At 41.0% G+C, this 27,894-nt stretch overlaps 2 protein-coding genes across 4 annotated transcripts; both read left to right on the top strand.

Annotated features, from left to right (window-relative positions):
- The first annotated feature begins 72 nt into the window (after positions 1-72).
- On the top strand, positions 73-26,062 carry p2ry4 (pyrimidinergic receptor P2Y4). Of its 3 annotated transcripts, XR_007886988.1 has the most exons (5): positions 73-2,979; positions 4,132-5,300; positions 7,747-7,797; positions 10,470-10,646; positions 21,497-26,062. XR_007886988.1 is itself a non-coding variant. In XM_051419056.1 (2 exons), exon 2 carries the CDS (start codon positions 4,182-4,184, stop codon positions 5,274-5,276), a length of 1,095 nt encoding a protein of 364 aa, XP_051275016.1. In that variant the 5' UTR covers positions 73-2,979; positions 4,132-4,181; the 3' UTR covers positions 5,277-7,347. The 3 variants fall into 3 exon arrangements, 2 of the variants coding, with proteins under 2 accessions (XP_051275016.1, XP_051275017.1); XM_051419056.1 differs by lacking the exons at positions 7,747-7,797; positions 10,470-10,646; positions 21,497-26,062 and having other exon boundaries at positions 4,132-7,347; XM_051419057.1 differs by lacking the exons at positions 7,747-7,797; positions 10,470-10,646; positions 21,497-26,062 and having other exon boundaries at positions 4,115-7,347.
- Positions 26,063-26,239: 177 nt separating this feature from the next.
- On the top strand, positions 26,240-27,488 carry sox3 (SRY-box transcription factor 3). Its single transcript, XM_051419058.1, has one exon. The coding sequence runs from the start codon at positions 26,444-26,446 to the stop codon at positions 27,344-27,346; it is 903 nt and encodes a 300-aa protein (XP_051275018.1). The 5' UTR covers positions 26,240-26,443; the 3' UTR covers positions 27,347-27,488.
- Positions 27,489-27,894: the final 406 nt, after the last annotated feature.

Raw genomic sequence — 27,894 nt, 5'->3', positions numbered from 1 at the left:
CTTCAAGCCGTTTCAGTGCTCACATCACATGCTGCTCCTATGTTGTTTTATGGCACCAAGACACATTTGTGAAACATAAGTCACTACCAACTGTAGATAGTTTATAAAACCAGAGATGCAACCATATTTATTTTACCAAAGAAAAAAAATCATAGGGAAATTATTGGCCACCATGTTTGGCAAATTCACGGCAAAAAGATGATGCTTCTCTTTAAGTGGTAGTTATGAAAGTACCTACACACTGCATTACTGGGTAGCTTTAGCCAGATTTCTACTGTCACAATGAATATTTTACATTTTTTGAGTTATTGTCGAGTACTGCGGTCTATGTCCTTAGTTTGTTGAGTGACAAATCACCAGTGCTTTGCCAATTGTTAAACAACTTCTACAAATATGATTACATTAGTTATATTTATGAATACTGCATGGCCATGAACAAATATGTGAAAGTTGTATTTATCAGCTCAGTATAAATAATAGACCACAATGGAAAGAGATGAGACAGCTGTGAATCTGAGCCCAAAATAACTTGTAAATATCCCACTCAGTGTGTGACTGTCTCTGTTTTTGCTTGTAGCTTTCAGTTGAGTTACTTATTAAGGCATGACTAAACACATCCCTAGCAGCAAATATGTGTCAGCGACCGCCGAGTCACTGCTATTCTGACTAGTGATGTCATCAACCGAAGGGGAGCTGGGAAAGGGCAACATACAAATTTAAAGGAAATGGGTGGAAAGTACTGAATGTTTTTTCTGTTAAAGCTGACATGTTTAATTGAACATGGGTTTAGACATAGTTGGTCTGTAATTACATGGAGCAGCATGTTTTAGCATAATGTGTGTGTATGCAGACGTAGAAAAAGTTAAAGATTTCCTTTCAGACATGTTTCAAGACGTATCAAAATAGTCTTCTTTGAATAATAATAATGAATGTTTGAGAAAGGTTCAATTAGAATAACTATGAATATGCAAATATTTGTCATTTCAATAGTTCAAATCCTTTGCCAGATTTCCACAGCAGCCTTTTCAAAGTTGGGCCGTGATTGGCTTTCAAACTAGTTGTTATGTCAAGAAATGTAAGTACTCAACTTTGCACATTCATCATTCTGCACAGTGAGGGTCAAACATTCATGTGAAATAACAATAAGAAAAACACATTTGTGAGTGCAGGGGGACTTAAAGACATAGTTATTTAACAATCTACAAATGAATTCATAATTGAATGAAAACAGCTTTGTTTGTATGTTGACATGTTTTCGGGGGGTTTTAAACCGTTGCTGTACTTTGAATGGGTTTCTGATGAAGAACATGCTTTGTCAGTGGCCCACTCACATTCCAGACATCCAAACCACAGAAACCCAATACCGTACACAAACACAAACTCATATCGCTACCACCAAGCTGACCCATACACACAGAGTGGGAATGGGCCGAAGGGGTCTGGACTTTCCATTTTTGAGGGATTTTCACCTCTCGTACTTTTATTTACAATATCGGGGGTTTTAACTTTTCTAAATAAGGTCTTCGCAATTTTAAATTAACTTCCAAATACTCCAATATTTATCTGATGTTAAGATGTGCAGTCCCAGAAAACAGAACTTTACAAGGAACGTCAACAGAGTCAAATTTTATGTACTACCGTCAATCTCAAAGTAGACCATAAAAGGGTCATTCAGAACAAATGTGTTCATAAACTATGGGTTATTGGACAGTGGGTATGATCTTGCTTGTGACTGTGGGCCAATCAAACTTTAGTTTTTGGTGACTTATTAAGTGACAGCCTCATCTCACCTCAGTTTATCACCTGCCTCTGACAGTGACATTTCTCATCCTGCCCACTTTTATTTCTTTATGATCAGACTTTACAATATTCCACACCTTATCACATGAATCTTACAGAAAAGTCTCAGATGACAGAGATTACTACCATATCATATGAATCTTACAGAAAAGCCTCAGATGACAGAGATTACTACCATATCACGTGAATCTTATTGAAAAGCCTGAGATCACAAAGATTATTGAGGAGATGAACCAGTCGCTCCTTCACAGCCTTTTATAACAGCTATATAGACAACTGTACAGCTGTGCAAATATTAACTTCTGCTACATCTCAGTATTGACTGCCATTAAGTGTTGTCATGGGAATGAGTTTTTATTCTGAAGACACATAATGGTGGAAGAAGTATTCACTTCTTTTACTTACGTTAAAGTAGCAATATCACATTCTGCATTCAGAATTTTACTTAAAGGTCCCCTCCAGACAAAATGAGACACAAAGTACTCATAGTTAACCAGTGTTAGGGTGCTCCTTCTCCATGTGTTAGGGCAGGGTGTTAACATGTAAGCAGTATTTTAAAGTTGTGGCTCCAGGGAGTGCTGACTAGGACTACTTTGTATGCCATAGCATTGCATTAATGTCATGAGAAATGGTATTATAGTAATGGGGATAATAGTAGCACAAAAATATTAAATACTATAGAATGATATTTGAATTAGTGGATCCATTTCGATCCAAAATGATGACATTAGAGCAGACATACTGGGTGTGGAGGTGCTGTACTTTTGCAGCTGCTACAAGGAGAAACCTCCCAACGTCAAACTTTAAAAGTATTGATTAGTGTCTGCGTGTAAATGAGCTCTGGTAGTAGTTTCGTTCAATTGAAAGTGGCTTCCACTGGAGATTGTTTTTTGGGGCGGCGGTTTTGTCCACTCAGCAGTATGACTTCCCATCTCAGCCCTGTAGTGTGTATCTGCTCTCCATGCGTCCTGCGCTCAGTGCTCACTGTCTCTGCTGCGGCGCCATGGACTCCAACCCGACTTCCAGCGAAACATAACTTTTAAAGTGCGTGTCTAATGTGCAACATGACGGACTGAGCAGAGCAGTGACTGATCACTGGTGAAATTAGACGAGTTCTCCGTGTAGCACTGGGATCAGGACCAGCGTGACTCCTGCCAGTCTTCAGGATCCCTACTCAGGGTGAGTAGCCGCAGTGTGTCAACGATAACTGGGTTCTTATGAGTGTTTGGCCGAGATATGTCGACCAAGGATAGCGTTGTTTACCATGTGAAGAACACCGTGTTGAGAACAGATGTGGTTAAACATTATTAGTGGCGGAAAGTAACAAGTGTTACCAGTTGGTGGGAGTAAGTATTCAGACCCTTTACTTGAGTAAAAGTACTCTCTTACAAGTAAGCCTAAAGTCCTCAAGTACTCAATGTCCCATTACTGTTTCACTATCATATTGTTATTACTGGTGAATTAACGTTAAAGCAGGATTTTACTATATTGTAGTTTGTTGACGAGTTCATTTTGAACTATTTTGTAGGACTGCAACTAGTGTTTTTTTTTTTTTGCATCATTTTAATTTTATGGATTCATCTGGTCATCATTTTCTCCATTAATTGATTTTTTGTTGTGAGAAAATGCATACAATTATGGGAAATGTCACAATTACCCAGAACTCAAAGTGAAACCAAAACCTGCTTGTCTTGCCCACCAAACAGCACAAACACAAAATGATTACAAATCAATAAAAACTATTTGTGACGCTGGAACCATAAAATGTATTTGTCAGTTCACTAATTGATTAATCAACGATCATATTAACTGTGTAAACTATTGGGTAGTTTAATTAATAACTAAACATAATTTTATATGTTCTGTGTGCAAATAACCTTCATTTGTAAAATAACTAAAGTTGTTGTAATTGTAGTGAAGTAAAAAATACAATATTTCCCTCTGAATTGTAGTGGAGTGGAAGTAGAGAGTGGCATGAAGTTCCTTAAATTTGTACAGTACTTGAGTAAATGTACTTACATTCCACCACTTGGGTACAATTTTGAGGTTGTGTGCTTTTCTAGAGTGGTGTTTGTCAAATGTGGTATGTGTACCTGTAGGGGTACTTTGGAGTATTGCGGGGGTACGTGACATTTAAAAAATAGTGAACTTATCTCCATCCTGCAACTAACCATTATTTTCATTATCTATTAATCTGCCGGTTATTTCCTTGAGTACTCATTTGTTTTATAAAATACCAGAAGATAGTGGAAAACATACCTTTTTTAGTTTGAATTAATCTCCATGTGTATTTTCTTTATAAATAATGTAAAAGTCTTCTTCCTTTGGAAGGTGTTGTTATCTGCTGGCTTGAAAGTTCCACGCTGAGAAGTCACATCACCATGGAAACGGTCACCAGGAGCCATGACGCACACAACCAGTCGTCAGTATTCACCTCGATCTTCAACTCTAGCTGTCGCTTTGATGAGGAGTTCAAATACATCCTGCTGCCTGTGTCCTACAGTCTGGTGTTTGTGGTTGGCTTCGTGCTCAATGCCACAGCTTTGTGGCTGTTCTTGAAGATGCGCCCGTGGAACCCAAGTACAGTGTTCATGTTCCACCTCGCCCTGTCCGACTTCCTGTACGTCCTCTCACTGCCCACCCTCATCTACTACTACGCCAACCGCAGCCACTGGCCCTTTGGCGTGGCTGCCTGCAAAATAGTGCGCTTCCTCTTCTACGCCAACCTCTACTGCAGCATCCTGCTTCTCACCTGCATCAGTGTGCACCGCTATCTGGGCATCTGCCACCCCATCAAGGCGCTGACCTTGGTGAAATCCCGTCACGCCCACCTGGTGTGCGGCATGGTGTGGGGTGTGGTGACCGTGTGTCTGGTGCCCAACCTCATCTTCGTCACCACCTCCAGGAGGGACAATGACACCCTGTGCCATGACACAACCAACCAGGAGTCCTTTGAGGAGTATGTGGACTACAGCTCTGTTGTCATGGTGCTCCTGTTTGGCATCCCTTTCCTGGTCATCATGGTGTGTTACTGCTTGATGGCGCGGACCCTGTGCCGGCCCAGACGAGGATTATCTGCCAGCCAGCGGAGCTCCACCTCACATCAGAAGTCCATCAAGCTCATCATCGTGGTGTTGGTGGTGTTTGCTGTGAGCTTCGTTCCATTTCACATCACGCGGACGCTCTACTACACCTCCCGAGTGTTAGATCTTAACTGTGAATTCCTCAACATTGTCAACTTTACTTACAAGATCACGAGGCCGCTGGCGAGCGTCAACAGTTGTATTGACCCAATTCTTTATTTCCTGGCTGGTGATCACTACCGGTCCAAACTGATGTCTGTTCTGACTGGAAAAAGACAGACGACAAGCAGCCTGATACCTGAACCGGCACAAACACAGCCGAACAATAACCTCGGAATCGCTCTGGTCTACAAGAACCCAGCCCCTAAAGCCAGTGGAGAGATTGAGAGATAGTGGGAATTCTAAAGTATTAAACAGGTATTAAAGATTTCTGCTCCAGGCTAAGCTAACATTTCTAATGCAGCATGCAGAAGCACCTGTTTGATTTCCCTTTTTTTGCACTGAAAGGTTTGGAAGAGAATCAGTTTACTTTAACATTGACTAACAGTAGCTTTCACTCCATCAAATCTCTGTAATGCCTGTGTTTAACAGGCATAAAGACCATGTTTTAATTCCCATCACTTTCACAAAACTCAAGTTATAGTAGACAGTATGTACGCTGCTGTATTCTGTTCTTCTTTCTGGGGAAACATTGTTTCTGCATAAGAAAAGCTATACTTTCAAATGATGGGAACAGAAAGTGAGCTGATGGTGGTCACGGCCGCATTAAAGTAAATCATAGACTCAGTGAATCGTTGTGATCTCAGGTAAAGAGACTGGACGCACACAGATCTAAATATACTAAAAGTTAATATTTGAGCAAATATGACATTTTGTCGTTTGGCTGTTATGAAGCAGTCCTTCCTGTTTGATCAACAATGTCTGCATGTTACCCAGAAACTGCAGCTCCAGCCAGTGCCAACTGTTCACAGCTGTTTTTGTCCTTCAACTTCCACAGCTGTCTCTTGCTCAACTATGGAGAAAAGTAGAGAGGTTGATCTGGACGAGACATGTCTTTTCGAACCTCCCACGCCTCATTAGACGGATAAGGGATTTTTTTCCTATTTACCCTTTTACCTTTGGGATTGATACATGGAATTTAAAGGCCTTTTGCTCTCAGAAATTTAGGCTCAGCTCCTTGATAGTTTTGCAGGATATGAAGGCGGAGTTGGAAAGTTTTACTTCATGCTACAGAGCATTTGTCCTTCCACCCTTCTTTTTAATGTTGATCTATGAACCTTTGCCAGAGCAGATGTATTCATATGGCTCTGTGTCATATGGTGTTCTCATATTAAATATGAGAACTATGTGTACAGGGGTTTACAAGATGTAATGTTGCCGCATGAGAAGCTGGTGTTTACTGTATGTCATATATCATGAATTCTGTGTAACGTAACATGAACTTATTAGGCAATGAGTCTTTCCTGTCTGGTCAGGTACAAATTTCTTAATCAGCTCGACCACATTAATAGAGTGTATTCAGAGTGCTCTATGAGTTTAAGGGAAACACATGCCACTTCTGTTAAATGCACAACTCATGTGTTTTAGCGAAACTGAAAGAGTAGATAGAGTAAAGCTGATGTTTGGGAAGTGAAAAGCAGATTATGTGAGTCAAAACATCAACAATATATTTTTCGATGGAAGTGTACCATAAGCCGCACAGAGTGAGAGAGACTGGAGAGCTGGAGGACATGAGGGACAAACAAAAACACCACTCACTCAGAAAGACTGTTATCATGTCCGTGTACCATCCATTATCAAGATAAAGATGCGCGCTCCTTCTTGGATAATGGCGCTGGCACAGTAAACACTATGTTGATGATAAAATGTGAACATGAGAAACAGCAACGCATATACTCTCGAATGTAAACCAGAACCCCTTGGACCTTGATTTTTCCAACATAGTAAACCACTTTAAAGTTAAAACCAGCAGTTTTAACACACTGTGTTACACCTTCTAATGTAAATTCCATATGAACTTGTTCCAGTGCTACACTGCAGCTACATAATGCTTGCATTGACTGAAATATGCCCATATTTTATGGCAGCACTCTTTTTTTTTATACTCATACGGTCACCTGATGTGTTTGGTATCTTTGAAAGGGATTTTGGCAGGAATTTAAAACAATGCTGTGAAGGTTTGAACAAAGTGAGTTATGATTAGAAATAAACTTTGACTAATGTTTATAAATAGAATATTTTTTCACCTATAGAAACTAAAGACTAATGGTTATTACTGTCCAAAAGGACAATTTATGCAGTTATTCTGGAAATATTACTCCATATTGTCTGTACATTAAAAACTGTGTATTATAAGATTATCAGCACTGTCAGTCATTCTGAGTTGATTTTCACCAAGACTGCAGTTCATGAGAAAGTGTAACTTATAACTCTGTACATAAAGTTTTATCAACAAGTCTACAAACAGTTCACTGACATCTTCATTATGTAATTCATACTCCAATGTGTAAAACACATGAAGGCTACAACAAAAAATCTGACCCTGATAGAGATCTGCTAACTAGACACATGACCTAATTTGTGATAATTAAAATGAATCTAATTAAGGTTTCCAAATGTTTGCCAAGAAGACTCTAGCAGCTCTATGCACTTTCCAACAGCTCCATTTCCTCCTGTGCTGTCAGCTCATGAGTGCCTCCCTGTGGTCTGATTGTGTCAGGAAGTTGTGCTCGGTAGAGAACTCAGACAACTTTATGCATGGAAATGACAACAATGTCTGAAAGGAATCACATTTCTGTGTTGTAAAAACTGTCTCACTGCAGCCTGGTTTTGACATATTTTGGCCCTCATCGCTGTCTTACAGACACAGGAGGAGACCAGAGGAAGGTAGCCAACAAACCCCCCAGGAAACACGGTAAGATGGTTCAGGACATCCAACCTAAGTGCCGAAACCCTCTCTGTCCTTATGTGATTGTTTCAAACCTAAAATCCAAACCTAAACCTGAAAGAAAAGAGGGGTCTTAGAGGCCACCGACACAACCATCGACCTCTGCTGGGTTAACCCACTCCAGTTGAAAGCCAACCTTTTTAAAAACACATTTATTTTACCTCAGTATTACACAGGAAAGAGGCTTTTAGTCAAGTGTGTCTGATCATATATCAAGCAGGTTCCTGGGTTCGGGTTCCTTTGCAAGTTGCACTAGACGAGGGTTAAAAATGGAGACCAAGCCATAAAATAAGAAAAGCAGAAATATCTTAATATTGCGAAGTCCAAATGTTCATTAGTCACTTCCATTGAAGTCTATGTGGTCTGCTCAGTGTGCAAAGGAGATGATGAACCATCATTGTGGACAAAGTAGACTATTTCAGCTTGTATTGATGACTCTCTCTCTCTGCCCTTGATGTGTTTGATGGCAGAAAAGTTTTGTCTTGAAATTCACCTTGAAGGGTGAATAGAATATCAGGAATGAATAGAAAAGAATTGAGCTAAATTACATCTTTTTTTAGTGTTTTTTCATGTTTTGCGTCTCTCTGAATAAAGAGCCACATGACCTCTCTGTCTGAGGTCAGAAGAATCTGCGGGGTTCATGAAACAGTTAATTGCCACTTATATCAACTGAGGATGAGTGACCATCAAGATAAAATGAATGTCTTACTCTCTCACACTCCTACAGTGAGCTGACTGCTGTCAATCATGCTGTTGGCTCACTTTTGTCTGGTTGCACGTTTCATTAAATCAAAATCAAATATTGATCTAAATGATTGAAATGATATGGTGCTGACAGGATATGTTAGTGTGTGTCTGTGTGGAACAGAAGATGTTTCATCTGTGCATTGTATTGTCTGATTTGACATTGATTTATAAATCTGAATCGATTGTTCAAGATATTATTATTATAAGGTGCTGTCAGATAAATATTTGCCTATTGACATATCTAATTAACAGATATTACTAATTAGACAATACATAGTAACTCAGCTCTACCTTTAGGCTTTGTGTGCTTTTTAATATGAATTGGTTGTTGTTGTGTTGTAGAGGGTGTTTACCTCTGGAATATTTTGGGGAAGAAGTCATCAGGGCCCCTCCCCAGGCCTGTAAGACAGAACCGCGGGTATTTTCGCCCTTTTGGGAAATTGATTGGTATCGATTTATTTGTTGTTGGTATTGAGAAAAAAACCCGCATTTGAAGAATTAAATATGACATATATATAAGAGTCTATAGGTCTGCAAAAGAAATCCTAGGGAAGGGTTAATGGAGGTACACTTTTAATTGATGGTGATATTTCTTCAGTAACTTTATGAGTAGGCTACATTTAGCGGTTGTGACTTTTATTGTGAAAAGCAGTAAGCGTGTACAATTATGTCACAGCCGACAGCTTACAGAAAACGGCATTTAAAAAAATAAAAAATCGTATTAGATAAACTTAGATAGTGTAGAAATATCACCTCAGTTACAACACGCCTATCTTTAGCCTAAATAATTCAAGTCAAATAATCATATTAAAGGGTTGCAGTGTTAATGCTGTAGTCTGTTTATTCTTTAAAATCCTTTCAATCAGTTGCTGTCGTTTCGGTAAAAAATTTAATAAAATTTTAAAAAATGAAGAAAGTACAAACTTCTGTCTGAATGTAACACAAATTTAGCGGACCGGTTAAATGAGATCTCATTATCAGATGCGTACATTTGGATCCATCCGAGTCTCTAGCTTTTCTTGAATTAATCGACCCTCCCGCAGACAACACCACTGAATAAAACACTTGATGTCCTCGGGCAGTGAGGATGTCTGTGCTCAAGGACACTGTGGAGAGCGAGTGCAATCAAAGTTCGGATTCACGACAGTTATTTAGAGGAGAGGAACAACTTTTTTTCTTTTATTCTTATAGAAATATTTTATTATGCTTATAGGATTATTTTATTGTTCTTGTTGAAATATAGAAAAATGCACCTGGCTGTGGAGCACGGAGAGCACACTTTGACAAGTCTGTGTATCTCCCTGCATCCATCATTATTAAATGTGACGAAGTAGCTCTGTGTTACTGGCTTTAGATGTACTTTAGATATACTTTGGACAAGCTTTCCATCAGCTTAAAGTCTCCACCTGCAGCACAAACGCCTTACAGCTGATTGACTCCAACACTGGCTCATATTTGCAATTTTGCAGTGTAGGGCTGAAGCATTTTGGCACCAAAAATTGCAAAAAATAAAAGTAAGTGCAGCTGATTCAATTCCAACCTATTTTTGGACTGTTTAAAACTTATGTTCTACATTTGTTGAATCCAGGAGGATGAATGCAGTTTTTCTCAAGGGAAAATCTAATTATTATTGTCCCACAACCTTGTCAACCATGACCTAAAGGGAGTCTAGGAAAATACAATCTTAAGCCTTTCCATCACCAGAAAATAAAATGTAAGTATGGAAGTATTTACTTTTAATTAAGAGGTAATACTGTTGCTAAATTTATAAAAAAAATAGACGATGTAGCCTATTGATTGTGAGATACTCCTACGCCTCGGCCTAAAGTGATGCATTTGTTGAGCCTTGAACATTTTTTCTGTGTTTTTCTCTTGTTTGGCAAAATTATTAGGTAGAGACGAGGGACTTCAAGGACGTGTGGACTTCAATTTAATCGAAGAGGCTGAGAGTGGAGTGGAAGAGTGACACACAGAGGAGAGAAGTTCATTATTCTGCTGAAAAGGAAACCAATGGCTTTCACAGTCGCCATGGTAACTGGCCTTTCTCTTGCCGTCAGACCTATGATAAGGTACTTCACAGCATTAAGCAGAATTATTGCAAGGTAAAAGGGGAAATATTGCTTTTCAATGCTAATAGATGTTAGATATTGATTAGCATGGCGATTCATATAGAAGTATGCCCCAACTGTTTCACCCACCTGACTCTCTGCAGCCCTTATTGAAATTTAATGGAGGTGATGGATAGGCCTTTATGGAACTGCAGGCTACAGCTGCTTTTGCATCTTTACCTAGCAGAATATCAGAAAAAACATCTTTACTCGTGACAGCAAGAAAATGGAGACGGATCCAGCAGTGAAATAGAGAGATAAAGCTAAGAAATTGCAAAAAAAACAAGAAAAAAAAATCTGAATGGTTGCATGTTTTTTTTTTTTTCTCATCTCCATTGTTGCAAAATGTCTCATAACATAAATACTAAACAGCCACTGCTTCCAATCAGCATGTCATTCTGTTGTCAAGTGACCCTACTCGCACTCTCGCACAATGATGGGTCGGCCATGGCAGCAGTGAGGTCAGCACCAAGCACAAGTCCAGGCCATGGGAGGTGGTTGGTTGGTGGCAGCCTGCTTAGTTGGTGAGAGGATGAAGGATTAGCATAGTGGAAAGCATGGATAGTTGGTGTGTGTGTGTGTGTGAGGAGGGATAGGGTGGTGGTGGTGGGGTGGGGGGGGCAAATTGTTTTAACCCCTATTACAGCAACTGCATGGCGCTTCTCTTATCTAGGCCGCTGCAGCCACTCATTAATATTCCGTACATATGGCAGTGCTTTCTGTATCATTGTCTATTAATGGGAGGGATAATCGCTCATTCAATTATCAGGCAGTCAGCAAAAGACCAACCGTGCCTGCACACCCCTGGTTCACACAGTGGCACATCCCAAAACAGAGGTGTGCCAGTGAGAAGGTGAGAGCGATAGCAGGGATTACAACATATTAGCTACTTTAATAAATCAGGCGCTGGGAATAATGTGAAGCATATGGGGATCTGTTGGCGAGCGAGAAACATGCCTGAACTTTGTAGCAACAAAGCAGAAGAGGGCAGTATCTTAAACCTTTCTTCCTGTTCAACTTAAAAGTCACACACGGCTCTCTCACACATCAGTGTCACGGCCATGGTCCATGTGACAGTTTCAGAGATGCTTTTAAACACTGAAGCGACTCCTTTGTGGCGATGACCCGTGGTCAGAAAAGGCAGTCGATAGCTGCGTGATAGACTCTGGCGGCTGCGCTGAATAAAGCTTGACCCTGATGTCTGCGGGGGGCCAAAGATCTGTGAAGTGATCAAATGTTAGCGTTCATCCCTGTTGATCTGTGCTTTGTGGCCTCAGGGCCCTGTGCTGCCTTTCTCCCTGCTGCCGGGGCCACGGCCTGGATATGAGGGGGTTACTGATAATAGTGTGACCTCTGGCTGTTTTGACCTGAAGAGACCTTGTTGAGTCAACACAAGCACACGCACAGAAAGAGGTAGAGTTGGAATAAGGTTGTTTAGTTATCCAGTGCACTGAGTTTCTTCAGGAGGTGGGCCAGGACATTGGGAGTGCAGAACTGCTGCAAGCGGGGGGGGGGATTGTTGCGGGGGAGTGTGAAAAAGATAGGAGGTGAAATGTTAACAAAATCTTATAAAAATCCGTAGTTTGATAAATTTTCGCATTTTGAATGAACCGAAGGCGGCTGTGGCTGTGGAGGGCCTTTGTTGGAGGTCCCATTTTCTCTGGCAGAGCAGCACGCTCACAGGGTCAGCGAAGTTACGAAAGTAATTAAAGCTTGGTGATTCACTGCCTGCTGCAGAGAAAAGAAAGCAAGCTGTCATTCTGATTTAGAAAAATAAATTACAATTTTAATAATGGGGGAGGATGGGGGTGCGAGAACGTCTAGAGCCTCGGTGGGTTGGGGGGAAGCGGGGGTGGGCATGTTGGGAGGGAGGAGGGGTCGAGGGGGTTGCTGGCTGCCTACTTATCAATAGTTGCAATTTTTTGAAACCGCATCGGTAGTACATTGCGAGAGCACAAGTGCCCTTAAAAAAAGAAAACCCTGGAACATTAACATACTGATTTCATGCGCATGGCAAAGGGCCTGAGCCAATATCAGAGAGGACTCAGCACTCCTATTGTCTGCTGGGACTCTGGTCCCCTCTGATATGAAAATTCAATTATTTTATAACTAGATCTGGCGCTGCGTTTTGACAGTCGACAGTAGCGCCTTGCCAGCTGCATCAGTGTGGGGGACCAGAGGCTCCTGATAGCGAGAGGGAGGCCTTTCAGACATTGACATGTTTTTGGGGGACAAGATTGCCTAAATGTGTTGCATTTAAGGACTGAAAGTTAATCTAATGCACCACCATTATCTCACTCAGGTAATTCCAATACCATCCTCAATCTATGTTTACGCTCATGCACGTAGCCGCATACTCGCACATCCATTCATTCTTGAGCACTTTGAATCTGATTCCCAGGCTTTCTGCATCCAAACAGGTAATGTATTTATTTATTTTTCCGAGGTGCATATTCTCAGGGGGCTGGAAACTATATAAAATAGAAGTTGTTTTCTAAGAGACATCAGCAGTTTCCAGGTCGTAATTCTGTACGAAGTCGCACGAGAAAACATACCCACTGTGAAATGGTGCTCAGTGTCAAAAATCTTTTTTTAAAAAGGAACAGTTTTCCAAGAACTTTTTATACTTTTGCATTGCTAGGTACAAATAGTATATACATACAATAGTTATATACTCACTTACATATACTACACTGTGAATTGTGGACATCTTCCCCCCCCAATTTTTTTGCACAAATATCTTTGTCTGAAAGAGGAAACAAGTATCACTTTCTCTAAATGTACTGGTTGTTTTGTTGCCATAAATCTTTTAAAAACCATAATTTCCTCCATGTTAATGTTTCATTAGCACAGACACCAAAACTTTTCGAGGCGCTATCCACACAGGCGCATGAGCTGGCCCTATTTTGTGAGTTTATGGGACAAATCCTTTCATTACCTCCGTGGCTCATTGTGGGTGTTCTGAGGGGGGTCTGTTAAGATTAGGGAACAGGAAGCAGCCCCCTGGTATGGCCCTCTCTTCTCAGACCCCACTGTGTTGCGCTTATTAACCCAGCCTGGGAGAAGACGTACCTGCCTCCCCTCATTAGGCCGCGGTGGAGTACGCGCTCAGCCCGCAGAAGAATGGAACATTAATTAGTATTCTCTGCAGGGGGAACTGCCATTAGCACTTAATTAGCAGTAAGAGTACCATTCAGTCGGGCAGCCAGTTAGTGTCTAACACAATATGTTCTGTGTCTTTTCCCTGTGTGTCACGGTAAAATTCTGATGAAAGACTTGGTTGTTTGTGCATGTGTTTTGAACAGAGTGCTGCTTTCGTAGACGTGTTCCATATATTTTTGGGATATTATATATATTTATTTTTTATTTCCTTTTTCCTTTTATATGCAGCTCACCGTTTGAATACATCTAGAAGAGAGCTATAAACCCCCTTGAAAACGAGATTATCAAGATCAAGGTGTTTATCCTAATAAATAAATTTGATTTGATTTTAATAAAAGCTGGCTTTAAGACACAGTTAAGGCCTGTGTTCCCTCCTTATCTCTATAAGATTTTATCTGTGTGCTGCCCCCTCGCTACTGTTGACCTCCATGAGGGCAAACGCTGTATTCTCATCCGCCTGCATGGCTCGGCTCGGGGTGGTAAAGTGGGCGATTAGGGGATTGAAGTCAACTTTTCCCATTGGTCTCAGGGAAGTTCCTTTGATATGCTGAGTAGGCATTCTCCTCTCTTTTCTCTGTGTTCTCCGTCCAGCACTGTCACCACCAGAGGAGGACAAGGGAGGCTGTTGACCCACCTCGGTCCACTCCTCGTCCTCACTATTCCTCACTGTCCCCCTGTACTCGCCCCCCTCCTCCTTCCCCACCAACAGCTTTCGGAGGCTCAGGGCGGATGGTGGCGGTGGTACCTTTCACTTCCCGAAATCTGAGAGGCGGAGAGCTGTCATTTGCCAATTTGGACTGAATGGGGAGGACAGCGGATTGAATGTCATTTTCCCACCAGGCTGCGCCATCCAGACCAGCAGGGGAGGGAGGGGGATGCAGGGAGCGGGGTGTAATGCTAGAGTAAAATTAGAGCTTTGATGGCAGCTAATAGTGTGTGATGGGTGGCGCTGACGTGGATTTCCAGTAAAGACGCCACAGGTTTCCTCTCTCTCTCTCTCTCTCTCTCCCTCTCTCTGTCTTGCAGCCAAGAACTGACACACCTATAAGATTATGCGGGCCCGGCCTTCTTTCTCAGACCTGTAATTTCTCCCTGATCAATGTAATTATACATCTCCAACTCCAAGCCTGCCTATATGTGAAAGAGCCAGAGCACCTTCTTACACACACACACACACACACACACACACACACACACACACACATGCACCTACACAGATCAGCCTTTGAGCAAGTGAAGACAGTACAAGACTCAGATTTTGTTACTCAAGTCCCTCACTTTACTTTAGTGTATGATTCTGTAGTAGGAATTAGTGCTGAAATGATGATTCTATTTGGACTCCTGGAGACTCCAACCCTTTCACACCTCATAAGAAATATTTAACATAGTTTTATTAGCTTTATTCTTCCTGACATTTCTTAATTTTTACAAGAATAGCATATACGTTTTTGAGTTTAACTTTTTAAAATCTTCTGCAGTAAGATATTATGGCCATATCTGTGTTGTCTTTGACAGAACTCCCAAATCCCAAATAAGTCTGTTTGGATTTTTATTATAGGAATTGTTTATATCAGTTTGTTGATAAGAAGTCTTCCAGAAAGTAGACCTTTCTTAGGTCTGTGAATTACTTTGTGTTGAAAAAAGTGAACATATATTTGTTCATATGTAGCCCATGTGACATAAAACATACTTTTTTTTAGTACTTTTTTATTTTGTTCAATAACAATACTTTATGGTCATATCTGTCTTTTGTCGCCTTCATCAAATTTGTGGCAGAGGGAAAAGTTACCACTTCATTAATTTTCTACACATTTGGTTTTAATGAGGTCAGAAGAAAAAATCAAATCTAAGGGATAAACTTGCATGGTTTTTGCAATTGTTGTATTACTTTTACATGTACAGCACTGGGGTTTGTGGTGAGCAAGGCCAATGTCAGCCAATAATAGGGTTAATCAATTAGTCTGGTGACAAAACTAATCAACATATTGCATATTATTATAAACTTAGGCCCTTTGGGTGTTTTTAACTGTTGATCAGGCAAAATAAGCGATTAGGAGACATCATCTAGAACTCTAGATGATGTCTTTGCAGTTGCCATTTGTTGCCTTTCTTGCGTTACTTGCAGTGTAACACTAGATTAATCAGCAGGCAAGTCACAAAAAAAGCACAAGATCTAGGGAGGTTTCTATGTTTGCCCATTCTATTTTATTATTGTAGTGTATATTACACATCTTTTGCTTCTGTCTTGCTGTTGTGACGAGTGAATTTCCCCGTTGTGGGATGAATAAAGTATAATCTAATCTCTAATCTAATGTCTAACCTTAGAATATGAGGTAGCTAAGTGCACGTTTAGTTACTTTGACTTAACAGTATGGTGATAGGTTACTAACTGAGTGGATGGATTTGTGTTGTGCTGGATGGGAAGGATCCCAGGTATTGCAGCTGTTTCCTTCAGGGGGTTTTAAAATCCACATTAATCACTCAGACCCTCCCTCCCACCCTGCTGCCCACTAAGAGACACGAGGATGCACGAAACATAACACTGGGACCTGCCTCAGGGCCACCAGGCACACATTTACACACACATGCACACACACGCACACACATACACTACATTAGATGCTGTGATAGCTTCAGAGGCACGAGCGGCCTTGTGATGCTGTGACATATGGAAGCTTAAGGGCTTCTTAAATATCCATATCAATCTGCACGCTTGTCAGCTTGACAATGACAGAAACAGAACACCATTAACAGCGTCAGGCAGTATCATCCTCATCTGTGCAACATTAGAGAAATAGATGGAAGACATTCCACTGGACGTTGGCCAAGCCAGTGCACGGAGAGCGGATTACAGTTGTGACTTTTTAATTGGTTGTAATATTTAACTGTTAGACCTTAATGTTGGGTTTGACGTGTGCGTTCTCTGGTTTATTTTTGAACATCTCTACCAGTGTCATGTAGGGTTGGAGCTTCCTGTTCAGTTCAAAAGTCAGAAATATAATATCCTGTTTTAAAAAGGATCTGATTGCATTGATTTCATTGTTCTGCTCTGTCTTGGTAATGCATATATGCTTGTGACCGTGTGAGGTGATTGTCCTCTTCCTGCTGCACAAAAAGCATTGTACTCTGCTCTCCCGGGATGGGAGATGTTTTGTTTTTTGAGCTCTTTCACACAAGCTCTCCCTCTTTTTTTTTTTTTTTTAAACACAATAGCCCTCTCTCCTCTCACCCAGCGTGGCAACCCTTTCAAACGGGAAGCTCCAGGTCAGTTTCCCTTGCCAAGTTTTGCAGCCTGCCATGTTGTCTATTCTGCTCAGCTATTTAAAAAATGTTGAATATCAACAATGGCTTTCACTGGTGCATTGTCAACTTTTGTATGAAGCAATCTTGGCTGAATGAGATGGGTCCCAGAGCAGGGAGAGCTCAGCTGCAGTGTGCACTACCACACCAGTGACTGCCCGGCTCTCTCGCTCTTTATATTTCTCTGCTGCACTGGGAGCTGCCATGGTGGTGGAGGTGCTCCCGTCTGAATGGCCGTGGTTGGAGTCTAGGATGAGGCTCTGGGCTGTGGATGTCATTGCTATCTCACAGTCCATGGTCCTGCTCTTGGGCCTGCTGACAGCCAGCTGTTGAAGGTGTGTCTAACAGAGGGGATTGGGAAGCAGCAGCAGCAGCCTCGGGGACCAGTCAGAGCCTGGTGAGTGTCCTCAATTTTCTGGCCAGAGTGGGAGGAGGTTAGTAGTGAAGAGAGGAGAGAAGAGGGAGGGGGGGAGGGGGGGCGTTCAGGGAGATGGTGCATGGAGCTTTGTGTTCTGTGAGTTGTGTTTACTGTCTCTGCTTATGCATATACAGTATATGTGTCTCATTTAACCAGTGGAAGTTTTTAAAGACACGACATGGCACCTGTTGGTCTAGATCAGGAGTTCTCAAGCTTTTTGGATATCGGGGCAGTTAAGCTAGACCAGAATGCGTCTCTTTCTAGGCATGTTTTCATTCACATAAAAATAATCTGCTTTGACTGTCTAATAAATGGGTTTTCCCACATTGTTCTCCCTCATTAAACAATCCAGAATCTATCAAAACGCAAACAACTGGACTCATCTGTGCGGCCCAGGAGCCAACACTGCACGGACCAGTACAGGGTCGCGGCCCCATAATTGAGAATCACAGGTCTAGATGTAATTCCGGTCAAACACAGTAGAGTTAAAAATAGTTAAGTTAGAAGTTTGAGAATTTGAACATATGGAAAATATAAAAGCGACATCTCTTCTGTCCTGTTCCAAAAAATACTGACACAGTCTTTGTAAATCAGAACTTGTGCTCCACTTCTTTTATGTGCCACCGCTGTACAGTCTACAAACCATTTTGACACTTTAACAATGTCCAAACTGCCTACAATACCAAAGTCCTGTCTGATATGCCCGCTGGATGCATCAGTGACTTTATGCTGAGCTCTGTGTGTTTGCACAAGCACATACATCTATGTTTGTGTAAGTGAAGAGAAAGATGAAAGCACGAACGAGGGCTTGCTTCCAGATAATAGTAGCTTAGGCTCTTTGTCCTGCTGTCAGCCAGGAGAGGAGTGAGGCTGGAAATCGCTCCAATGCAGCGGCAACATCTTGTATGTTTCATTGACATATCAGTCTATGGGGCAATGAGCTGTCGCCTCTGCACTCTTCTGGTCTGTGTGTGTGTGTGTGTGTGTGTGTGTGTGTGTGTGTGTGTGTTTGTGTTTATGGATGTGGGTGAGTGTGCGTAAAAAAGGTGGCACACTGAGGTGTAGGTCTTTATTAGCTGTGTTGGTGAAAAGTTAAAGATGCGAAATGGAAAAGTAAAGCGTTATCGGTGCAACACAATCGTTTGAGCTGCTGAGAACATTAAGAATTAAGCACAATAAGGATTTTTTACTGCTATTTAATGTGTTGTTTTGCTTTTTAAAATAATTTTATTTACCATATTTAGAGGCTACAGTGACAAAAGTTAATATCACAGACAGCAACTGTAGCGATATGGATACAGTTTCTAGTTCAGTCAAAAGGAAACTTATTTAAAATTAAAAAATGTATGTCTTTCTTATTTATTGCCACAATGTCAGCTCCAACATGAAATTTCATATTATTTAACTTGGAATCTGGATTTGTTTGTCACACTGAACACCAATTTTTTTACGTTGATTCTGAATATATACCGAATTTTCTAAAAATGTACAGAATTTAAACACACATTCCTCATATAATTGGTTAAAGTAAAAAAAAGAACGTGCTTAAGTGTGAAATGGATTTGCCAAACCTTTTTACCTGAAAGCTCTGAATGTTCCGGTCCCAGCAAACCGAGTGGAGACAGCCTACCTTCTCGAGGACCTGCGCTGTCCTCTGTCTCACCTCTCTGAGCTCAACCCAAGGCAAGGTGACCAAATTCATCTCAGACCAGCCCATCCATTATCTTGTCAACACAGTCAGCTTCCCGCCTTAGTTTGCTCTTCTCCCAGAAGACTTACTCTAATGAAATACCCAATAATCACAGCACTCATCTTGTCATGCTCAAGGTAATTAATATATTTAGAGGGCGATGGCTAACTCTTAATTAAATTATGCCTCTTTTAATGAGACCTTGGCTGGGACAAAATTTATGACCACTATCTGCTTTATCAAGTGCTTTGCACGCAACAAAGATTTGTCATTCTCTCCCAAATCACAGCTAGATTACACACAATGGTACTCATGATTTATATATCAATTTATGCTTGTTTGTTTCTTTATTTAAGGTTTAATAAATTACCTCTTATAATTAACTAACCTAGTTTTGGGTTCCTAAAAGCCCCAATTAATGCTCAACGCTGTATCGCTGTTACATATTCATTTTGGAGGAGAATACAGATAACAACTTGGTGGCATTAATCATATTACAAAATTGGGTGTATTTAATTAATTAAAGTTACACTGCAAATTAATTGTGCATTCTCACAATATTATCTTAAACTAATGAAGGTTTGACAAAGAGACTGTTTCATTTTTTAAAAGAGGCTAGATTAGTGGGATCTCAATTATGGCTAAAACAAAAGAGGGCCGCTTGCTTGGGCATGGCGCAAAGCAAAAAGTGACGATTCAGCACTTTCTTCCAAACAAAAAACGGAGAAAGTTTCCATTGTTTTTGGGAAAACTGAACATGGCAATGATTCAAAAGATACATGGAAAATAATGAGTGCTGTAATTAGCCAGTCAGGCAATAACAGTATTTAAAATGATCATCATATAGAGGTGCTTGATAATGCCATTCACAGGCAGCAGTTTCCAAGCAGCAGGCATCTGCTTGCTGACAGACTATCATAACTTTAATGCTGGTGGGAAAAAGAGCATCTGGAGGCCTATTTTAAACCGTGTTCTCTTTTTATTGCACGTATAACATTTGGTATTTTTCAGAGTGCATTCTGAAAACGACCGTTGAAACAGCAAATGAGATGTCTCTATAGGATGAATGAAGATTGCACAGATTAGAGGTTCGAGTGTGAGCTGAGCTTCTGCTGAATTTAGGCAGCAGACACAGAAGTGATCATGTTGCGCACTAGATGGCTTAATCCGGCCTCACCCAGTGGCTCAGAAGCAAAACCATATTTATTGAAATTTTCTGCTTAATTTCAGCTGAATTGAAATTAGCTTTCAATGGGTAGGAGCTTATAATTCACAATCATTTAGTATTTTATTTTTCATTTAACGCATCATATACCAAATGCTTTAATATGACTGTTTCTTCTAATCTGCTAAGTAAACGTGAAGCGTCTTTGTCTACGAAATGACTCCAAGGAGCTAATAATCATTGTATATTCATTTAAAAATGCCTCCACAGATGTCCTCTCCTGTGATATAATTTCATTTGCTTTTAGCTTCATTAGTCAATAACCACAGTTAAAAAATGCTTGTGTCAATTATGGGAACTCCAAGGGTCAGTGAGTATATGAATTTTTAACTGCACACTGCTGCACATGATTACATTGAGTGGTCTTGTAAGAATGATTAACCCTGGCGTGTGTGTGTGTGTGAAAATTTTTTGCATGCACTCATGTTGAGCATACTTGATCCAGTGTGTGTGTGAAATGTGCGTCCCTAAGTGATAAGCAGCTACAACCCAAAGAGGTGATGAAGTGAAAAAACTATTCCCTTGGCTTTGAGTGAGATGGAGCAGAGTGTTGGGTGGTCACGCCTTGTCTGCTCATGACAGTGGCGGGTTAAAGAGATTACACTGGGTCTGTGTCAGCAGCCTTGGCCTTGCTCACACAAGAACATAATGAGGAAGGACATGCTTGGCCTGCCGGGGAGAAAAAAGAGGCTAAAGTTTGAAGCATTCCTCAAAGACAGCTACAGGAGGCAAGCTGCTTTTTGCATGTTGTTTTACAAGCTGAGGTCAGTAAGTAAGATGGTTACATTCCACAGAGCTGAACAAGGTGGCTGCTGAGTGCGGACATATCACTTCTCGGCTTCACTCCCCCGCCACCACAATGAAAACACAAATTACTCTGCTACAGTGGAGGCAAGAATGCAGCGTTCTCCATTAGCCTCGAGTCCTCCTGACAGACTTGCAACACTCCACTAAAGCTCTCCTGAAAAATCGATGCATCTGTCCCTCTGAGTGTGTGTTTTTCGGTTCTTTTGAAGGTTTGAGTGACAGTCCCCTCACCTAATGACTGAATGTAGGCGCTTTCACTGCCTTAGATGGGCCCACAGTAAGAGATGATCCTCTGGGTTGCATCCCAACATGTGGTGAGTTTACTAATCTGCCTGCTTCATCCTTTCCCCGTTCTCTTTCATGATAACTAAAGCTCCACATAGGGCGTGGAAGAATTGAAAAGTGATGACACAGAGCAGCACTTAAGAAAATCCTATTTCTCTTACATATCAGTACCTGGCCTTTATTTATTCTCTGTCCTGATGCACATACGGTAGAGTTTACTTTCATTCTCCTCCTGAAGTAGTGAACACATCTTCAACAAATCCAATTATTCATTTCAAGGTTTCCATCCTCCTTCCATCAAGGTTTTTAATCACATTTAATTTTTCAACATAATAAAAAGGAATTAGATGAAAACAAATATTATTTTGTTGATTGTGGACAGTGTTTGTCATAATTCTTCTTAAATAGAGACTTAAAGCAGCAGCAGAGTGCAAAAATATTCTCATATTATTAATAACGCTGTGAAAAAAGTATATTACTTTGACAATGTTTCAAACTAAATCAAAGACTCTCATTAGGTGAAGCTCCTCTTCCTAACAGATATGTCACATATATCCTCTAAAATGCAATCAGTAAAAAAAAAAAAAAAGGTTTTGTTTGCTAGAATAACTCATAATATTAATGTCTGAATTTCCCAAAACAGAATCCAGGACTGTAAATGCATTTTACAGGGGCCTTTAAATTTGTTTTAGCAGCTTTAGTAAGAATTTCCTGACACAAATTAATGCACCATGGCCATTATAAAAAAAATATGTGAATCAAAGATGTGATATAAAACATGTTCAAACGGTTTAAAAATAAAACAACAAAGATCCCACACAGTAAAAAATGTTCCCTCAGCCATGACTCTGCATTACACACAGACATTAAACATTTTAAGGCTATTTTTTTGTTAAGCATTATTTGTCAACGACAACTCTTATGGGTCAAATAAGTCAAATTACCATCAGGAATACTAGCCCTGCTTTGTGGAATAAAGAGGTGATAATAGCAGCACTTTTATTCCTTTAAATGACCCGTGAATATTATTTTACCTGTGTTGAACTGGGAGGACGCAACCATTCACGCCGACACAATAGGAACAGCAGACCGTGCGTAAATTGCATCTTCATTTGCATTCCTCGTCCAAAAATCATGCAAATCTTAATGAGACAGTTTCCATTGTGGCTGTAATTGAAAACCCATTCTTTGTTAATTACTGTTTCTCAAAGGCCTTGTCCGCAGTCACTGAGCTGAAACAAAAAAAGTTATTGATTCTCAGGGTCGTGGGGTTTAAAATGGACACGTAAAATAATGTTGTTTATTGTGGGTTTGAGATGCGACTTTCGATTGTGAGAAAATATATTTGTCTTATTTGGGAATTGTCAAAAATGTGATGAAAACAAAAAACACTTGTAAACGCTGGCTATAAACGATAACATGGGCAATAAAAAAAGCAATAAATTACAAGCCATTATCAGTTACTTATTTGTAGCTGAATGGCAGACATGCAGCGCCTGTGTCTCGTCGTATAATATTAAAGTTGAGCTCATTTTGTCCGTCGTGAATTGAAATGGTCTGACCATAAAGCCCTATTGACAGCCGAGCAAAGGATGCGGACATGCAGACAACTGAACCGGTTTCAAAAGGTGGGATTAATTCCATTTTGTGTCAATTAGTCGGCCTGAATGGATTCTAATTCCCATAAAGCTCTCTGCAAATATAACTAACATTTTATTTTCTTTTATTTCCGAGGCCCAAAGGCCACAATTATACCTCTTCTCCAACAAAAACCTTTATTTTCTGTGATTCCTGTCAAGTATAGTCGCCAGACTTAATGCTGTGTCGACATAAATGTCAGATTTAAACAAAATTCTTGCTTTTAACAATCCGATGCGCCTTTATTGCAACGAAAAACTAAAAATGTAATAGATTTTTCCTCAAGACTCGATGGTTTGGGCGATAATAGTGCCCCCCCTCCCTCCACATGCACAATCAATTCATTATTTTAAACTTTAAATAATCTCCGATCGAGCTGATTGCATGCAGGTTATATCCTCCCATCAGGACATCCACATATTTCCCAACATTCAACAGTGGGATCCTGCAGCCGTGCGCCCTGAGAGCCCCTTTGGGCTGTCAGGCTTGTTGAGTCTGAATCAGAGCAGACTGTGCTGGTGGTCCTCCGTTCCTTAATTAGGAAATTAGCTGCACAGAGGCCCTCATTACCAAACTCCGGGTTACTCCTGGTGTGTGTGTTTTTTTCTCTTTCTCTCTCTCTCTCTCTCTCTCTCTCTCTCTCTCTCTCTCTCTCTCTCTCTGCTACCGGTCAATTTCCATAAGAAGATTACAAGCGGATCAGTATTGAGATCTGGGCAGATAAACAAATAGCCTAACTGGTCCCTGAGAATAGATGGCTGCTAATTGGACGTTAGTTTTATTGCTCCTGCTCTGTTTGTGACGCCCCATTGAACGCGAAAATTAAATTCATGAAGTGATGTCTCTTTTCAGCTGATTTACTACAACTATATGGCTGAGGGGCTATAGGCGTTCCCTCCCTTTAAAGATAACAGAGCAGCTATTTGGGCCTATGTATAGACTCATTTTAGAAGTCATAAATATTATTGGCAAATTAATGTCTGCTTTTGAGTTCTTAGTGTATTAACCTGTTTTTTTTTTTTTTTTTTTAAAGAATATCTACAAAATACATTTTAATGTCCTTAAATCCAATTCGCTTTTAGATGGATTTTGACATTTTACTTTGAAAGCGGAAACTTTCATTCACACTTGGGACTAAAAGAAGGGCAACAATGACTGACAGACGAGATCTGTTCATTGATAATTTAATAGAAGCAGCTCATTTAAGCCTTTAAAATAGAGAGAACTACGCTCTTGATTCAGTGTTTCAACTAAAGAACAAATCCAGGTCTTTACGATGAGAAATGACAGCCTGCTTTTAGAGAATAAAAGTCTGTTCGGTGGACCCACCGCCCTGCAATCTCTCATAAAATTCAGGAGGCCCTACAGTAAAGCTCCGGGAGGTGAAACGCTTTTTTAAAAAAAAAAAATGCACATAGGCTACCAGAATGATCCCTGCGGAGCTCATCTAAATACCGAGGTGTTAATAGTCGCTTTCGATGGGCGATCCTCTCGGAATCATTAGCAGGTGTGAGGCTTTGCCCTGTTGAGCGATGGGTTTCAGCGGCGTTTAGGGTCGTTTGTAAGGAGACACATGCAAAACGAAGTCATCATTTTAATAACCATTAACACCGCGGAGGGAAAACAAGTCGGCAAACAGGAGCTGGCGATCTGCAGTCGCTCACACAAACCGAGAGAACTTTTTCCCCTCTGGGATTAAAGAGATGGCCCGTCCCCTCCACAAGAGGTCGTTGATGCATTAAAGTTTTGCATTGTGGCTCTCTCTCCCTTCCTCCCACCCTCCTCCTCTCTCACACTGCAACAACATCCACATTAACGTGCCATTAACTTCATCTGAAGCTGAGTATTGTTGACGTATTTTAAAAGCATGTTGATGTAGTTTTATCAGATGTTGGTATTAGTTCATTTACTTGCATTTATTATTAATATTTTATTTATACTGGTGGCGTTATCCGCCTTATTCTTTTTTATTTCAGTAGCCTACATTTCCACACTAGAGGATGTTCTCTCACAGGAGTTAAATTACATTGGAGGGAAACTGATTTATTTAAGGCCCTCTGAATGTGTTTATATAAAGGGAAAATTCATACAACGCCGAAGCAAAAATAAATACATTTTAAGAAAAACTTCCGAGTAGGTGGTCCACAAGGTTTCCGAAATATTTTAAGGACTTCTGTTTAAAAGGAAAAAAAAGATATCGGTGCATTGAAGTCTTTGACAGCACCGAAATCCTTATCCTTATCCTTAAAATAAGAAATAATATTTTCTGAAAATGTGATTAAAGCAACAAAAGGCATGTTTGACAGCAGGTGGAGATGAAAGGATTTCTCTCTGCCAAGGGCACATTTTATTCCAATATTCCACCTTTTGCTTGAACTATTTAAACTAATTTTAGGCGTGTTTTTTTTTTTTTACCTGTTGAGATTTGCCTCTGTAGCTAATTGATTTATTTACACTGATCCCTAAGACTTGTGTTTCCCTGCAGCATACATTACATAGATGGCATATGCTCTTTTTAAATTGTATAAAAGGTGTAGCCTAGCCTAGGTTGATGGTTCTACACAGTGTTTATAACTTTTGGTTTAAAAGGTTTGACTCTTTTTGTTTTATTCAACAATTTCAGTCCAAAAATGTAGAGAAAAAAAGTTTAAAAAGTAACAATTTGATCTAATCTAATCTAATTTGTTCCTAAATGATCCTGATGCGATCAGCCAATACCTGTTCAATAACAAAAATCGATCGAGTGCATTTCCCGTTAACCACTCATCTATATTCTCGGATTATAAAGGTTGTAAATCTCTAACATTTAGCGCTCAGGTTGTCGAGCTGCGCTGCTGTTTTAAAACTTTACCTCTCCCTCCTCCTCTGACCAAAACACAGCGCCGTGTGCTCTGGTTGGCTACACCGTGGGTATGGTGAGCTGCGCGCTGATTGGTCGCCTGCTCCTCATTGTCATGCTGTCAATCCACATCACATGGTCCGGCCACTAGGCCTATTAACACATGAGCTTGGCGAGCAAGTTTACAGACTTCTGTTTCAGAGCCGTGGGGGACAGAGCAGCTTTGAGCGGAGAGAAACCAGAAGCACCTGCAGACACATTTGCCTCTTTGGGCACAACTTTTTTTCCTCCATCTTATGAGACTGGTCAGTATCTCTACCTCTTTGACTGTTGGCGCTGTTTTGTGAACTTTTTTTTTTTATGTGCCTGTGAGTGAACACTGAAAGTCGCCAGAATGTATAACATGATGGAAACCGAGATCAAGACCCCGCTCCCGCAGTCCAACTCGGGCTCGGCGCCGGGCGCAAAGAACAACAGTGTCAGCGACCAGGAGCGGGTGAAGAGGCCGATGAACGCCTTCATGGTGTGGTCCAGGGGACAGCGGAGGAAGATGGCACAGGAAAACCCCAAAATGCACAACTCTGAAATCAGCAAGCGGCTCGGGGCTGACTGGAAACTTCTGACCGACGCCGAAAAGAGGCCATTCATCGACGAGGCCAAGCGTCTGCGCGCTATGCACATGAAGGAGCACCCGGATTATAAATACCGTCCCCGCAGGAAGACCAAGACCTTGCTCAAGAAAGACAAGTATTCTTTGCCAGGGGGACTGTTGGCGCCAGGAGCCAACGCCGTCAACAACTCTGTGTCGGTGGGGCAGCGCATGGATGGTTACGCGCACATGAACGGGTGGACGAACAGTGCGTACTCCCTCATGCAGGACCAGCTGGCCTACCCTCAGCATCACAGCATGAACAGCCCCCAGATCCAGCAGATGCACCGGTACGAGATGGCGGGGCTCCAGTACCCGATGATGTCCTCGGCGCAGACCTACATGAACGCGGCTTCCACGTACAGCATGTCTCCAGCGTACACGCAGCAGACCTCCAGCGCCATGGGACTGAGCTCCATGGCGTCCGTGTGCAAGACCGAGCCGAGCTCACCGCCGCCGGCCATCACGTCCCACTCTCAGCGGGCGTGTTTGGGGGACCTGAGGGATATGATAAGCATGTACCTGCCCCCCGGCGGGGACAGCGCGGAGCATTCCTCCCTGCAGAGCAGCCGGTTACACAGCGTCCATCCGCACTATCAGACCGCAGGGACTGGCGTCAATGGGACGCTACCTCTCACCCACATCTGAGAGCAACAGAAAGAAAAAAGACTTCAAACTTTAAAAAAAAAGTACTTCGGATACTTGAACTTTTTGGTTGCTAAAGAAACAACGCTCAACAGTTTTATCTCAACATCTCTTGTTGTCCATTTAAAAAAAAAATTAAAAGAAAGTTCATTAAAATGGACCCGAAGAGGCTTTTTATCACAAGTATAAGCAATCAACGTATGTAGAAGAATTGGACTTCTATATTTTAATTAATGCCATATTTTCTCTCTATGAAAAGGCATGTGGCCTCATTAAGAGAGGCTGGTGTATTTCAGAAAAGCTGGATGGAAAGTTGGTTCATAAATGTTTACACTTAATTTGTAGAGTGTCAGTTGTCTCGACTGTGTCCAAATTTTGTAGTCTGTCTGTGTCTTTCTTTTTTCTCCTTCTCCCCCTCATGACCTAGGTTAAAATGAAATGTTAAGACTGTGCGGGTCGCAAACGCAAGTTTTATTTATAGTAAGATTTTTTTTTTTTTTTTTAGCTTGTGAACCCGATGTTTTGTCACGTGAATAATGTTCAGATTTGTT

The sequence above is a fragment of the Dicentrarchus labrax genome, unplaced genomic scaffold, assembly GCF_905237075.1.
Source record: "Dicentrarchus labrax unplaced genomic scaffold, dlabrax2021, whole genome shotgun sequence".
Classification (NCBI taxonomy): domain Eukaryota; kingdom Metazoa; phylum Chordata; class Actinopteri; family Moronidae; genus Dicentrarchus; species Dicentrarchus labrax.
This window is presented reverse-complemented; position numbering and strand designations above follow the sequence as displayed.

What these genes read in the sequence shown, in the direction of transcription:
- p2ry4 (XM_051419056.1), top strand. Translation starts at nt 4,182, where the DNA reads ATGGAAACGGTCACCAGGAGCCATGACGCACACAACCAGTCGTCAGTA.
- sox3 (XM_051419058.1), top strand. Translation starts at nt 26,444, where the DNA reads ATGTATAACATGATGGAAACCGAGATCAAGACCCCGCTCCCGCAGTCC.